Raw genomic sequence first — 16,355 nt, 5'->3', positions numbered from 1 at the left:
TAAAACCATAAGGAATTATTTATTTATAGGAACAATGCATAAGAGAAAAGATTCTAAAACATGAAGTCTATACATGTCTATTTTACCTGAAGTCTTACCATTTTCTGATGGTAACCTGGGCAGAACTAACTTCAGACACCACAGCAGGTACCTATGTCTTAGTCTGGTTCCCTCAAACAACTCCCCCCTCTTTCAAGAGAGAGACACTGTGACGGGATCCTTGGGTTGCAGCCTGGGACTGTGGGACCACTGTGCCCCCTTAACTCTCTCCAGCCTGGGCTGTCTCCCACAGTGCTTTGCTAGTGACAAGCAGCAAGCCCCTTCAGGCGCTGTGATCACTCAGCACAACAGCATGTGGAGCCACACACTCCGCTAGATTGCACGAATGTTCCCAGAGTCACTCATGAATCACACAGAGAAAGGCATCAGAGCCAAATCCCCCCCGGCACTGTACTTCAGGAATATACCATCTTGCACTGCTCAAGATCGGCAGTGCTGCTTTATTAATTGGTTCACCACTTCAGCAATGGAAAGTGGACATACACCAGGCTTTGCAAAACCTGAGCAGATTTGCCACACGTATCATACAAACTCACTGGTAAAAATAAACAGTAAAACAAATGTATTGACTACAAAAGTTAGATTTTTAAGTGCTATTAAGTGATAGGCAAAAACTCAGTTACCAAAAGAAATAAAATATAAGCACACAGTCTAAACTCTCAACCCTATTAGACTGGGCAACATCTCAATTAAGCAGTTTTTCTCACCCCACTGGGTACTCAGTCCTTAATAAACAGGTTTGTTCCTTAAACTTTGGCCAATTTCCTTTGTTGGAGTCTTTTTTTTCTTCTCAGTATCTTTGTTGCTTTCATCATAGGTGGGGGCAGGAGAAGGGCTCTACATGTAGCTGCCGTGTCTGTTTTATACCCTCAGTTCATGTGCTTGGAAAACATAAGTCCAGGCATACTGAGTCTCCAGGCAAGGCTGAGCAATTCCCCTGGTATGGCCTCATGCAGATGAATCATTTCGTTGTAGCTCCCTTGCTGGACAATGGTAGTTGATGGATTGATTGACACCCCACTCAGGCGTTGGTTACTTTCCTTGCTGTTGCCTCTGGGGAGCTAATATCTGGCTGATTCCCCAGCTTACAGCATGTTTTAGTGACAACCATAGAACACAATTCTCACAACTTCATATGCATTAATGATACACACATATAGATAAAGAAATGACTTTCAGCAGATCATAACCTTTCCCCGATACCTTACAAGGCATGCTTTATACATAAGATCCCGATAATATAAAAATGAGGAATATGGGGGTTACAGCATGCTACCCCAAAGTCTAGAACATTACACACACCCATTTGAATCTACCATAATCATTTTGTTCTTCTGTGTTCTCAGACATTGGGCCCGTCTGGACTAAACTAGTCTGGTAGGATCAGCAGGAGGTCAAGCCAGAGTCCTCAGAGCCACTGTCTCATAACAACCCCCAGGTGTATGCTGAGGGGAGGTTTACCTTGAGTATTTTTTTCCTTTCTTGTTTGTTTTTTTTTCCTTACAGTCCTGTTGATTTAACCCCTACAGTAGAAATTCCAATAACCAGGCCAACATATAGTATTAGTAAATGATTACAGAATAGCTCCAATTCCATCACAACTACAACAGGCCATGTTTAGCACAATTTCAGAAAAACATGCGTCATGGGAACAAATCCTAAACATACCTCTCTGACATTGACACGGATGAACACCACTTATCCTGGCCTATGCATGCAGTTAAACTATATATAGCTGACACCATTTGCCAGACATGTAGTTTTTAATATTGTAAACCAGTCCTTTGATGTGTCTTAACACGCTGCTGCATCCATGCATTTCTGGCCTTTGGTATGAGAAGGGATAAATTGGGACTGGGCATAGCATAATCAGAAATCTAGAAGGTAAAGCTACTGAAATAGTTAGCTTGTTGCTATAGTCGATGCTCTTGTCTTTGCAGTTGTCATGCCATTGTATAATCAATATGCATTATTGTCTCTCACACACACACACAACATTTTAAACTAGAAGGTTAATATGGGCACGAAAAAATTAAATAGAAAATCTTTTTGTAAGGTATAGCATTGGAAATTTAAATCTTCTTTCTGTGTAGATAGAGCTTGGGCACTAGCAGTGCATGCTTCATTAATGTTCCCCCATCCTTTTCTGGAGGATCATATCTGAGCGAGAGCAGATACTTAAGTCTCCATGTCCAATCAGTCCTTGACCTCTCTTCTGATTCTACAAACAAGCCTGCCTGTCAGACACTTCCAATTCAAATGCAGTTTCAGTGATATGAGCATTTAAGTTCATTGGGAACTAGAAAGAGACGACATGAATCATTTCATATCGATTATAATTTTGTCTGTGCTCGTGTTGTAAAAGTCTGAGGCTGATCTTGTATTTGAATAACTTTTTTACAGTAATCTTAAATTTCATTATACTACAGAAAATGACTTTATATATACATTGCACCCTTCTTGCCTACTAGGTCTTACAAGGATGTTCAAGCAATCAGGTAGGTTCAAAGCATCTTCATACTAATTCAAGGGTGTATTTTGTTACTTGCTCTCTGCCAGTGTTCAGATGCAGCATGGTTCAATGATTTGGAGTTACATTCTGTGCTCATTTACACACTATGCCATCCCACTACATACGTTAGGAATTATGATTCTGTGGTATGCAAGGCAGCATGTAACTTTGTCTGTAGATTTATATGGACAAAAGATTGTAGAAAGAATAAAGTGAATAGTAGTGTCTAATTTCCTATGTAACATGCTTTTTGAGTGTTTTGTTTAAATTGGCTACCTGTGATACCAGATGTTGTATCCTGCTGAAGTTTATCTAAGGGCATGTCTAGATGGTGCCTTAGTCCACACAGGCTCAGGTGTAAATTCTAACGTGCACTAGTATGTTGCACACTAACCGGCCCACGTGCACCCTGCTGGTGCGTAGTAAAATTTCTCTACTGTCCATTAAAGTAGTGTTATTTAAAATGGGACTACATTAGCATGCAGTAGGGAACTTTTAATGTTTTGCAGCAGGGTCCATAAAGGCTAGTTACTGTACAACAACTGGTGTGCAATAGAATCCACATCTCAGCTGGTGTGGATTAAGGCACCATGCAGCCCGGGCTGGCCAACCTGAGCCTGACGAGGAGCCAGAATTTACCAGTGTACATTGCCAAAAAGCTACACTAATACATCAGCAGCCCCCACCACCCGTCAGCTCCCCTCCCAGTGTCTCCTGGCCACTGGCAGCCCTGCCAATCAGTGCCTCCCCCTGTCTCTCCACACCGCCCAATCACCTATTTCATGGTGTGCAGGAGGCTTGGGGTTGGGGGAGGAAGGGATGGAGTGGGGACAGGGGCTGTAGCAAAGTCTGGGGTTGAGCAGTAAGCACCCTCTGGCACACTGGAAAGCTGGCGCCTGTAGCTCCAGCCCTGGAGTCGATGCCTATATAAGGAGCCACATACTAACTTCTGAAGAGCTGCATGTGGCTCCGGAGCCACAAGTTGGCCACCCCTGAGGTTGGCAGTCCTTAAAATGTTCACAGCAGAATGTGGTACAAAGTACCATGAATTTCTCTCTTTAAAAGCATACTCTTTTTGCATATGTCTAATATTATATTTAGTGAATATGGCACTGCCTACCTGAGATTAATATTGAGCTTGTAATACTAGAACAAGGGGTTGCAAACACTGGTGCCAGTTCAGATATTTGGGCAGAGATGTAAGGGAAGTTGCAATCCCTACCCCCTTCTGGCAGGTACCCTGTCTAATCCAGTCCCTGCTTCTTCCTGCCTCAGGGAAGTCAGGTCTGTCTTAGCTCCACTGAGTCTACCCTCTCACACACACAGTGCATGAGCCAGTGCTGCTAGGAATTGAGTTCTTGGCAACTCTCCTGTGCTCTGACTTCCCATGTGCCAAGCTGCAACATCATTTGGCCTGGGTGTCCTCCTTTCTGGAGGGACAGTCAAGCCAAATATAAGTGGCATTCTGACTATGCAGCCAGAGTGGTGCTCCAGGTGACTTTGGCAGCATCCGTATTGATTTAGTACAGGAACTCTGCTTAAAGGTGGCCAGGCCATGACCTGTGGAACTTTGACTAAGTGCAAAAAAATATTTGGTAGGGTGCGGGGGAAAGTGGACATTCCTCCCTCCAGCCCACTGTAATCAGCCCTGTTGGTTGCCAGTGAAATTGAAAAGCAAAAAAGAAGAAACTGCTTTTTACACCACATACTTAACCTGTGGAACTCAAAGTCACAACATATAATTGAGGATAAGAGTTTAGAGTGCTTCAAAAAGGATTAGATGGATAATGAAAATACCCAAAACCACATAAGATGAACATTAGGGATATAAATGCTTATAGTTTTAGGGCACAAGCCCAAAAACTGTAATTAAAACTTCTTACAGGCAAGTTATTCCATAATTGTCTGTGTTACTTCTTGCACTTTCCCTGACACCTTGTACTAGCCATTATGGGTTATATACTGTTAGCTTATATCACTGGTTCTCAACCTGTTGCCTGTGAACAACTAACAACCCATGCAGCACTTGCTGGTGGACTGAAAAGAGCTGGCTTGTCACTTGTGCTTGCTCTCTTTCCAGCTGCTAAAATACTTTTAAAAGTAACACATTAAAGGCTTTCCTAATTGCTTCACCATGTGGTGCTTTAAGTGCCAATGGGACAGCAGGTGGGTCATGTTATAAACAGGAAGAGAGACAATCTCATGGCATAAGTAGATTCATGAGACCATCTTTCTATTAAGATATTCTCATTAGAAGCACATCTGAGAACCCTGAGATAGGTAGGCCATTGGTCTGATTTTCGTATGGCACTTTCTGTGTTCTCCAAAAAGAGAAGACTCGGAGTAATTTCATTCCTGATATTAAATAAATAAATAAATAAAATACATGTCTTTCAAAATTGTTTTCATCACTCCAAAGATGATGTGCAAAACACAAGTCAAAGCAGTGGATTAATATAATCTCCTACCACAAGATGGAGACAGGAAATAAAGCAAAACTTTGTGACATCACTATTTAGTGAGTGGAATTCTTAGCTTGAGAACTGTTGCCTCATTTCTGTCTTCCATCAGATGGAGATCATGTGACTTGATGAACTAAAGAGAGTTGTGTTTTAGGGCCCAGTCTTACAGACCTTACTCAGGCAAAATTTTGATTGAATTCAATGGGAATTTCACTTGAGGAGATCATCAGGACTGTCTCATTTCATTCTTTAATAAATAATTTTCTAAAATTGTCTGGTTATTGGGTACTAGAGTTTTGTGTAACTCATTGAGTGCTGTAGCAGAACCAGTAGGCAGTGACTGAGATGTAGTCGTGCACGTAACACAAGTATGTAGGGACAACATTAGAAAAACCAAGGCACAAAACAAGATCAAACTAGCTAGAGACATAAAGGATAACAAGAAAACATTCTACAGATACATTAGAAGCAAGTGGAAGGTCAAGACAGGGTAGGCCTCTTACTCACTGAGGGGTGGGGAAACAATAAATGTGGAAATGGCAGAGGTGCTTAATGACCTTTGTTTTGGTTTTTACCAAAAAAGTTGTTGTTGGTTGGATGTCTAACATAGTGAATACCAGTGAAAATGAGGTAGGATCAGAAGAGGCTAAAATAGGGAAAGAACAAGTTAAAAATTACTTAGACAAGGTAGATGTCTTCATGTTGCCAGGGCCTGATGGAATGCATTCTAGAAACTTGAGGCTGACTGAGGAGATATCTGAACCGTTAGCAATTATCTTTGAAAGATCATGGAAGATGGGAGAGATTCCAGAAGACTGGAAAAGGGCAAATATAGTGCCAATCTATAAAAAGGGAAATAAGGACAACCTGGGGAATTGCAGACCAGTCAGCTTAACTTCTGTGCCCGGGAAGATAATGGAGCAAATAATTAAGCAATCAGTTTGCAAACATCTAGAAGATAATAAGGTGATAAGTAAGTCAGCATGGATTTGTCAAGAAAAAGTCAAATCAACCTGACAGCTTTCTTTGACAGGATAACAAGTCTTGTGGATGGGGGCGTTGGGGTGGGGAAGCAGCAGAGGTGGTATATTTTAGACTCATAGACTCATAGGTCAGAAGGGACCAATATGATCATCTAGTCTGACCTCCTGCACAAGGCAGGCCACAAAACCCTACCCATACACATTTATAACAACCCCTAACCATGACTGAGTTATTGAAATCCTCAAAATTGTGATTTGAAGACCTCAAGCTGCAGAGAATCCACCAGCAAGCGACCCATGCCCCACGCTACAGCTTTTGGAAAGCTTTTGATACTGTGTCACATGACCTTCTCATAAACAAACTAGGGAAATGCAAGCTAGATGGAGCTACTATAAAGGTGGGTGCAAAACTGGTTGGAAAACCATTCCCAGAGAGTAGTTATCAGTGGTTCACAGACATGCTGAAAGGGCATAACAAGTGGGGTCCCACAGGGATCAGTTCTGGGTCTGGTTCTGTTCAATATCTTCATCAGTGATTTAGATAGTGGCATAGAGAGTACGCTTATAATTTTTTGCAGACAATACCAAGCTGGGAGGTGTTGCAAATGCTTGGAAGTTAGGATTAAAATTCAAAATGATCTGGACAAACTGGAGAAGTGGGTCTGAAGAAAACAGGATGCAATTCAATAAGGACAAATGCAAAGTACTCCATTTAGAAAGGAACAATAAGTTGCATGCATACAAAATGGGAAATGACTGCCTAGGAAGGAGTACTGCGGAAAGGGATCTGTGGTGTCATAGTGGACCACAAGCTAAATTTGAGTCAAAAGTGTAAAGCTGTTGCAAAAAAAAGAACATCATTCTGGGATATATTAGCAGGAGTGTTGTAAGCCAGACACAAGAAGTAATTCTTCCACTCTGCTTTGCACTGATTAGGCCTCAGCGGGAGTATTGTGTCCAGTTCTGGACACCACATTTCAGGAAAGATGTGGACAAATTGGAGAGAGTCCAGAGAAGAGCAACAAAAATTATTAAAGGTCTAGAAAACATGACCTATGAGAAAAGATTGAAAAAGTTGGGTTTGTTTAGTCCAGAAAAAAGAAGACTGAGGGTGGGACATGAAAACTGTTCCATTATCAAGTACGTAAAATGTTGTTACAAGGAGGAGGGAGGGGGAACATTGTTTTTCATAACCTCTGAGGATAGGACAAGAATCAAATTGGCTTAAATTGCAGCAAGGCAGGGTTAGGTTGGACATTAGGAAAAACTTTCTAACCTTCTGGGTGGGTAAGCACTGGAATAAATTGCCTAGGGAGGTTGTGGAATCTCCATCACTAGAGATTTTAAGAGCAGGTTGGACAAACACCTGTCAGGGATCTTCTATCTAGATAATACTTAGCCCTGCCATGAGTGCAGGGGACTGGACTAGATGATCTCTCGAGGTCCCTCCCAGTCCTATGATTCTATGTGCTGGTGGGGGCCAGCCCCACACATGGAAATTTTTTATAGTCCTATTTTATAGATACTACCTACAATGAGCTGTAGGTGAAATAGTATAAAAATTTTTTAGACAGACTAACTTTTGAGCTAAATATTAGTAGGCAGCATATAACATTAGCATTTAGTCACAAACAAGGGCTTTTGCTCTAGTATTGTTTACCACAATTTGTACTACCTTCATGAGATACATCCTTAAATTAGATAAGTGCAATGGCGGGCAGCATTAGACCTTACACACAAGCTGCCTTGACGGTTTTCTCCTGTATAGAAGCTCTTCTAGGATCCCAGATACATATTCTTTTAAACTGTAAATTCCAGCAGCACTAAATAATAATAATAATTAATAAAACCAAAATGTACATATTGGGTAACATGTTCAATAATGCCTAAGTGACTGATTCTAAGTCTCATTGAAAGTCTGTGGGACCAAGGAGCCTAAGTTCTGTTTGAAAATTGGTCTTAGGCTCCTAAGTCGGTTTTAGGTGCTTTTGAAAATCTTACTCATTGTAAACAAATTGGTAAACTCATTTCATCTCCTATCACTATGTATGTGTAGTAGGTTATAAACCATGAAAGTTTATTCTCAATCCTAATACATTTAAATAATGTGAGGAAACAGTCTGAAAAAGGGGTTAGAATCCTTACATTAAGGTTTATGAAATGGGACAATAGTCACAGTAAGCTAATGTTATGATCTACCATACTAATCTTGACTGAGTCCAGTAAAAGGTAAAGATGCTACTATTTTAGAATAGAAAGCCATAATATTTCCAGGACAGATGTAAAGAAACTGCATTTTGTTGCCATTACAACTGTGTATATATCAGAAAGCCGATTGTGCTTTGGCTCAAAAACCTGCTGTTTATATCAGGTCAGTTCTTGCTAAGTATTCATGCTGGTAAAAATACATCACACATTATAAAATAGTATCGTGTTACTTTTTCTTTCATGGGTTATTTTGTTTCAGAACAATTTTTTATGTGCAATATTTTTTCTAGCAGCAATATAAAGCCCTTTTCCCACAGGGGGAAAATAGTAAAAATCAAGTAGGTAAGAGTGACATGAAAACAAAAGCAGCATTGAAAGGATGGATTGGAGTTTACTATTGGTCTTCTAAGTCCCTTTTTCATAGTGTTCTGTAATAAAATACCTGTTTTCAGCTTACCTCCTAATAGAGAAAGAGACCTTATCCTCACTACTTCTCTCTGAATGTTAATCGTCTTTGTTCTTTGGCTGAGCATTGGTTTAGCTTATTCTCTGCTTCCTGTCTGGCTTTTTCTGGCCCTGTTTTCTGCATGCAGGTCGACAGCTTTCCTGGTCATCTTTATCCATTTGTGCTGCAAGCTGTCCCCCATCACCAGGTACAAGGCATAGTGTCTACACATATCATCATATATGTCTTGAGGAACTGTTTATATTTGTATGTATGTACATGTTTTGTGTGTAATTCAGCTGGCTCAGCCCATTACCATTCATGTGCCTCCGTTTTCCCTGTTTGTTTCTCCAAATGTCTAACTTCACTTAAGTTCTTTAGTGTCCAGGTCTTGGCTATACTCGGTACAGATGGTCTTTTACAAAACTTAAGCAGCCATTGGAAAATGACAGCAGACTTTTAACAAATTTAATAATCTACTTGACAATGGTTCAAATTACCTTTCAGCTTGCCTGTGGTTTTTGGTGAATCTGACTTTTTCTTTGGAGCTAGCACAGCCAGTGAGCAGGACTGGATATATATTGGCCATTGGGAATATTTTGTCTGGAGCTGGATTCATATATTAACTGAATCTAAACAGATTATTTAATGTAGTATGGGAAGTGGTTATAGGAAGTGGAGGGGGGAGAGAGATTCTGAACTGGGGATGTGGGAGAGAGAGAAGCCATCTTGCAATATTTGTTTTCTTTGTGGATAGTGTTTCTTTCCTCCTAATCCTGGTGGGAAGATTTTGTCTTTGGCCCAATATCTTTGTTCTATTTCCTGGTTCCAAGCTCCTTTTGTGAGCTGTCAGCTGGGAGCACAGAGGATCAAGGACTTTTAAGGTTCCTTTCTGACTGGCTGCAACTCTTTCTGGCAGCCTTTCACCACTCCCCACCCATAGCTCAGGGAAGCACAGTGCATGTTCATGGTCTTCACAGCATCCAACGCTGACAGAGTTGAGTGGCTGTGTAAGCAGTATGCATTTGCCACTGAGTGATGCATTTGCCACTGACTGAGGTTTTCATAATATTCAGTGGCTGTGAAGCCTGGCACTTGGGAGCCTCCTGGACCCAGTTCTTGGCTCATAGAGAACCTGGATGTAGTGGAATACTATTTATTGTGAAATAAATCAAAGTCCCCAATTGTTTTCATTCATTGCAGTGTCCAAATTGCAATTCTTCATATAGTGAACTTCCACTTAGAACAAAAGTTGGTCTTCAGGAAAAAACACGCTTAACTGTAAGAGGGTCCCTGTGTGTGTGTTCTCTCTGTGTGTGTACCACATCATATGTGTACATTTGTATTTTTGCATGTGACTTATATGTGTGTAATAATTATCAAAACAATTCATTGTGTCTGCTCTAAAAATGTAGTGTCTTATGATGGGACTTTTTGTTTTTTTTTTTTAAACGACTATGGAAATTCATGGGTGGAGGAAAAAAATTGAAGATGCTGCCTCCCTAACATACAGTGCTCTTTCTAAATTATTTGTCTAGTGAGAAGGCGCTTAGAAGGGAACAGCAATGAAATGTCACAGGACAACAGCTTCATCGATGACATAGACCTCATATCAGAGGAGTCAGCACTGCCTGCTGTAGCAGATGTGGCACAGTAAGTGGAATAATGGCTTTTACTGGATAATATAAACATCAGCTAATGGTGAGGGAAAATGCTATATACTGAATACGAGTTTTTGATTTTTTTAAAAAATGCACTTGCAGTTAGCTTTAAGCTAAGAGCTGTTACTCAGTATAATGTATTGGGACAGAAAAACTGCTCTTTAAGCCATGGTTAGGAGACTTGGTGTTTTTGGTTTGTGACTTCATCTTTTGCATCCATTAAAAACGTTTCCGGAGACTGATTCTCAAGGGCAGATTAAGCCTCTGCAGACTTCTGAATGGGTCTAATCTCCAAAATTTCCTGAATGCATTGAAACTTCATTGTAGGTGATAATGAAACACTTGTGTGTGGACGTAACCTGAAAGGAAGGAAACTATTGTTGAAAGGACAATTGAAGTGAAATGTTTGCCTCCAAGAGTAAATGCACTTGTAGGATGTTACCCCAAAGGTAGTGTAGACACTTAAAGCTATGTTCATAAAGGAATTATTTGGATATACTTAACAGGGAAACAGTGCTTTCAAGAATTAGAGGGTAGAATAATTAATGCAGTTCTGATTGTCACTGGGTAGGACTTGAAGAGCATGTCTACACTCAGCGTCCATTGCAGGGGTGTTGATTTCATGAAATTGTTTGTCATATCGCTTACCTTTTTGCCTTCACAAGTACATGCATCAATATTGTTCGATAGAACCACACCGCACGTTGGCAACTCTGTAACAGTGCATTCAGGGACTCTGAAACATCTGTCCTATAATGCTCAAGTCTCTTGCTGAGTGTAGCAACTTTGGGGATAACTTTCAAACTTGGGGCAGCACATTGGCAGTTGTAGCTGGCACTGACTGAACCAGTGAAGCTGTGATGTTTGTAGCTTTGTCTTTAGCTGAAGCGAAACTAATGTAATCTATACTTACTTAGCCAGACCTCAGCAAAAGGCCTCATCCTAGGTGCTGCATCCAATACTTATGATTAAAAACTTCTCTGATGGCAGTGGTGTGGGGCCAAAAGGCACATCACAAGAGGTGCAATCTCAAGGCATTCTAAGCAATGTCTTTTTTTAATTACTTTTTGTCTAATGTAGATAGAGCAGAAGAAACCTCAAATTTTGTCTGGAAGTGTGTAGTGCTTTTACTTATATGTTCCTCTCAGGGATAAGGATGTGTTGGTTTTTCATCTGAGAAATACATGAAGAATAAATCTTGCTTCTTAGTATGTGAGCGTGTTAAACTAAAAAATGACGGCTGATTTTAATGTCAAATGTGAAAACTACCCTGTCTTCACATTTGGAAAGGAAAATATGGAAGTGGCTTGGTGAGGAAGTTTGATGATTGAACCTTCAGAGTACGACAAGTAGATGGCTGGAAAATAAGATTTCATTAACAAATGACAACTTCACTGCAAAAAATATAAACCCTGGTACTCCATGTGCAAATGACTCTTGCATTTGAGTTTTCTTCTTCAAATTAAGGCGGGGGGGCTGCAAAGGGCTAAAAGCCCTATTTTGTGAGTTAGATACAGTGAGATTACATTCTAGCTGCCATTGGGGGCAGAACAATGTTGTTGTTCCCAGCACAATGCTGTACATATTTGTCAGGCTAATGTAATGTATTGCCTAGTAAAATTCTAAAGAATGATGAAGTACTGATAAAATGATTCAATGAGCTAATAAGATTTGCTGTGTTGTTGCTCCATCGCATTCCATAGCCGATATATATACTGCAGAAGACGTACTTGACACATCGGTTCACAGAAAAGTTGGAATTCCAGTTGAAAATATTTTTCCGGGTAAGGTAGAGCTGTTAAAGGACTTCTATTGCAAGGCTAGGATTTGCCTCTTACTAAAACACTTGTTGTGACACTACAATTAGATTTGGCTCCTTCAAGAGGAGAAATCCTTTCCCAGCAACCACCTCTAAATCTTCAGTATGAGTTGCGCGTATTGCTTTCAGATTGCTAATTGTAGGAGTGTAAAGCTTGATCTATGAGCATGCGAGGCAGATGCTGGAGAAGATGGCCTTGAAATGAAATGAAATGTTATGGTTTTTTTGGTGGAGGGAACCTGTTATCATTTTATGTTGTACACAAGTTGAATGCTGGGATTGAATGTTTTCATACTTTTTACAAATATTTAAGTGAAAAACAGCATTTGTTAACTGAAATTTGGCAGTTAGATAAATCCATTGTGTATCTGTTGTAAATCAGATGGAATAAAGATATCAAAAAAGTTTGGTACATTAGCTTTTTCCATCCCACATATCATGAACAACATCATCACAGTAAAAACTGTTTTAAAGACAGACAGGGCTGTAAGAATGCTGCTAGTTGTTGCTATTACCTGCCATGATCCCAGAATGGACCTGTGTAGCAAGAGTGCATGGGCTTGTCTTTCTAAAGTCTGGGAGACACTTCAGTATCCCATTAGTTTTGTTCATCTGGGATTTTTTTGGACATCCACATATGCCATTAAAAGGTTTTGGGTAACATTTTGAAAGGTGCCTATGTTCCATTTTCAAAAGTGGTATAAGCACTTAGAAGCCTAAATCGCACTGACTTCCAATGAGACTTAGGCTACTGAGTGCTTAAGACTGTTCTGAAAATGGAATTTAAGTTCGTGTGTCACTTAGGGTTTTTTTTGTTTGTTTTTTAATTATCCTTTGCAATCTTCTTTTGTTAAAATTGTACTCATACAAATTTATTCAGCTGTATAATACCAAACTTTGATGAATTATCTCTGTTCCTGGGTAATTTTAAACCATGGGCCTTTGATAACTAAAATATATTCAATATATTTTGCTTCTGTCCAGTTTATGTTTAGTGATGATTTAATTTAAAAACAGTAACCTAATATAAACACAGACTGTACCCAGGGCTGGCCCACAACATTTTGGCACCTGAGGCGGAACGCCCAAATGATGCCCCCATGTCCCCTCGCTTGGGCCAAAACTTTGAAAGCTCTCAATTCTGCCTTCTTTCTGTTCTTTTAAGATGTTTTTGAAGTACATCAGAAGCAGGAAGCCTTCTAAACAACTGGTGGGGCCCCTTGACGATCGAAATACAAAAGGAGCGCTTAAAGATATAAGTCATTGCGGAGAAACAAATGAGTTCTTTGCTTCAGTCTTCAGGCCGAGGACTGTTAGGGAGGATTCCAAACTGAGCTGGCTTTGTAGGTGACAATCGAGAATTGTCACATGATTGAAGTGTCACTAGAGGCGTTTTTGGAATTAATTGAATAAACTCAACATTACAAGTCACCGGGACCAGTGGCATTCACCCAGAGTTCGAAAGAACTCAAATATGAAGTTGCGGGAACTTATTAAACAAGGGTTGAACCTGTCTTTAAATCGGCTTCGTACCCAATGATGGGAAGTTAGCCTACTGTAATTCCAATATTTGAAAAAGCTCTAGAGGTGATTCCGGCAATGTACAGACTATAAGTCTAGAGTGTACCGCAATTATCGAAACAATAGTTGTAAGAATAAAATGTCAGACACATAGAAAAATAAACTGTTGAGCATAGTCAACAGGTTTCTGTAAGGAAATTGTGTATCTACATCTATTAGAGTTCTTTTGAAGGGTCACCAACCGTTGGACAAGGTGATCCAGTGAACATAGTGTACTGTAGATTTCCGAAGCCTTTGATAAGGTCTCCACCAAAGTTCTTATGTAATAATTAAGCTGTATGGGATAAAAGGGAAGCGCTTCATGGATTGGAACTGGGCTAAAAGCAGGAGAACAAAGGTAGGAATTAATGGTAGATTCTAGATGGAGAGGGAAACTAGTGTGTTCCCCAAGTGGTCAGTCTAGGACCAATCCGATTCAATTCTATTCATAAAATGCTGAGAGGAAAGGTAAACGTGGGTTAGCAAATTTGCAGATGATACTAAAACATCAAGATAGTAAGACCAGCAATTTGGAAGAACTTTCAAGAAGATCTCACCAAAATAATGATTAGGCAAGCAAAATGGCAAATGAATCTAAATGTGATAAATGTAAAGTAATGCACAGTGGAAAAAAATACCAACTATACATACAATATGATGGGGCTAATTAGCACACGAGTCAGGAAAAGATTTGGCTGTCACTGTGGATAGTTCTCTGAGATGTCCACACAGTATGCAGAGCAGTCAAAAAAGGCAACCATGATGTAGGAATCATTAAGAAAGGAGATAGAGAATAAGAACTGAAGAATATATATTGCCCTTATATAAACATGGCACGCCCACATCTCGAATACTGTGTACATTGGTCTCCTCATCTCAAAAAATATTCTAAGCACTAGAAAAAGGTTCAGAGCAAGGGCAACTAAAATGATTGGGTTGGAGATCCCATACGGACGAAAGATTTAAGAGGCTAAGCCTCGTCAGCTTGGAAAAGAGGAGACTAAAGAAGATTGATAGAGTTAATAAATCATGATTGATGTGGAGAAGTGGATAAGGAAAGTATTACTATTCCCACATACAAGAATAGGGGTACGCAAATGAATAATAATAGCAGTTTTAAAACAAATAAAAGGAACGTCCTTCTTCACACAGTGCACGTTAACTTTGGTGGATAACAGTCCTTACTGAGGAGTTGTGAAGGCTGGGACTATACCAATGTTAAAAGGGAACTGGATAATTCATGGTGTTAAGTCCATAAAATGACTATTAGCCAGGATGGGTAAGGAATGGTGTCCCTAGCCTCTGTTTGTCAGAGGATGGAGATGGATGGCAGGAGAGTGATCACTTGATCATTGCCTGTTAGGTGCCCCAGAGGGAGTGAACCTGGCATTGGCCACTATCGGTAGAGAGGATACTGGGCTAGAGGGACCTTTGGTCTGACCTGGTACTGCCGTTCTTATGTTCTACTCCTCTCATGGTACTGCTCTGCTACCTACCCCAAAAAAGGAGAACTAACAACTTAAAATGCCTCATTGAAAAATTTTAAAATTTGCTGTTCAGGCATTTGAAAGTTAACTTTTCTTGTCTGCATAGTAAACACTGGCATTTTTATCTGTTTGAATAATCAAAGTGGTGCTTTTCATGCCTTCTTGGTTGCAAAGATTTGAACTGCTTCCTGAAGGTCCGCAGTCTGGGCTAGCTCATGCTCTATTGAGGTGGTTGCAAGGCCGACCAACCTCTCCTATGTCATTTTGGAGCATGTGTGTGTTTTTATTAACTTCACCTTGGAGAGGCTGCGTTCTCCATTGGCAACTGTTACAAAAAGTGTTAGAAGTATGCACAAGCAACAAAAGCATTTTGGAAAGACAGTGGTCATCTTATTTGTGCACATATATTCCAGAACAGCCTTTGGAGTTGATCCTGCTGAAATGAATCTTGAAAGGGCTTTCAGTTCATCACCTAAATCACTCGCATCAATAGGTCTTCTTCAGGTACACTGAGGAGTTTTGGAATATCATACATCTCAAATATACTGCTGCGTTCCGTGAGCTGCATGAAACTTTCTTCAGCTGACTGTATTGCATAATCTAGCACCTGGTTAAAGAATTCAACTTTGAATTGTTGTTTGGGGGTCTCTTATGGGATTATCCCATGCCTCATAATCAAAATGTTGTCTTCTTCAGTGTTCTTTTGTATTCTTGAATGGGTGGGAAAATAGCTTCAGTGTGAAGTTCCTCTGCCAACTTCTGTGCACTATTCAGAATGTTTTGAAATCCCTCATCTGACCGGTAAGAGTAGGTCTGACTTTGCTTTGTCCAGTTGTTCCATTGCTCCAGATATATCAAGGTCAACACCTTGGAGTCTCTTGCTTACAATATTTATTTCAAACAATGTCTTGCCACAACACTAAGCCACACAGAAATGTGAGGTTATGTATGTTTCTGGTGATTCCATTTCACTCTGCTACTGTTCTCCCACAAACACTTCCTGTCATAGCATTATCCTCCATCATGGCAACTGTAGTATCATCTAACTTCCCAATTTGGTGTTTGATAGGCTTTATCGCCTCCACTTGACTTTCCCATCATGTGGCACTCAGTGGTTTCAGTGTCAGAGAGGATGTTCCCAGATGTTGCTTCAAAATT

At 40.2% G+C, this 16,355-nt stretch overlaps 1 protein-coding gene across 1 annotated transcript in view; it reads left to right on the top strand.

Annotated features, from left to right (window-relative positions):
* Positions 1-16,355, top strand: part of LOC116826925 (potassium voltage-gated channel subfamily KQT member 1-like) — a 773,346-nt gene that overhangs the window by 138,007 nt on the left and 618,984 nt on the right. Inside the window, exon 11 of the mRNA XM_075070630.1 lies at positions 10,209-10,323. Within this exon, the coding sequence (XP_074926731.1) occupies positions 10,209-10,323 (115 nt within the window). The remainder of the gene's footprint in view (positions 1-10,208; positions 10,324-16,355) is intronic.

The sequence above is a fragment of the Chelonoidis abingdonii genome, chromosome 1 (assembly GCF_003597395.2).
Source record: "Chelonoidis abingdonii isolate Lonesome George chromosome 1, CheloAbing_2.0, whole genome shotgun sequence".
In the NCBI taxonomy this organism is placed as follows: Eukaryota; Metazoa; Chordata; order Testudines; family Testudinidae; genus Chelonoidis; species Chelonoidis abingdonii.
The sequence above is the reverse complement of the archived record's forward strand: the minus strand, read 5'-3'. Positions and strand labels throughout refer to the sequence as shown.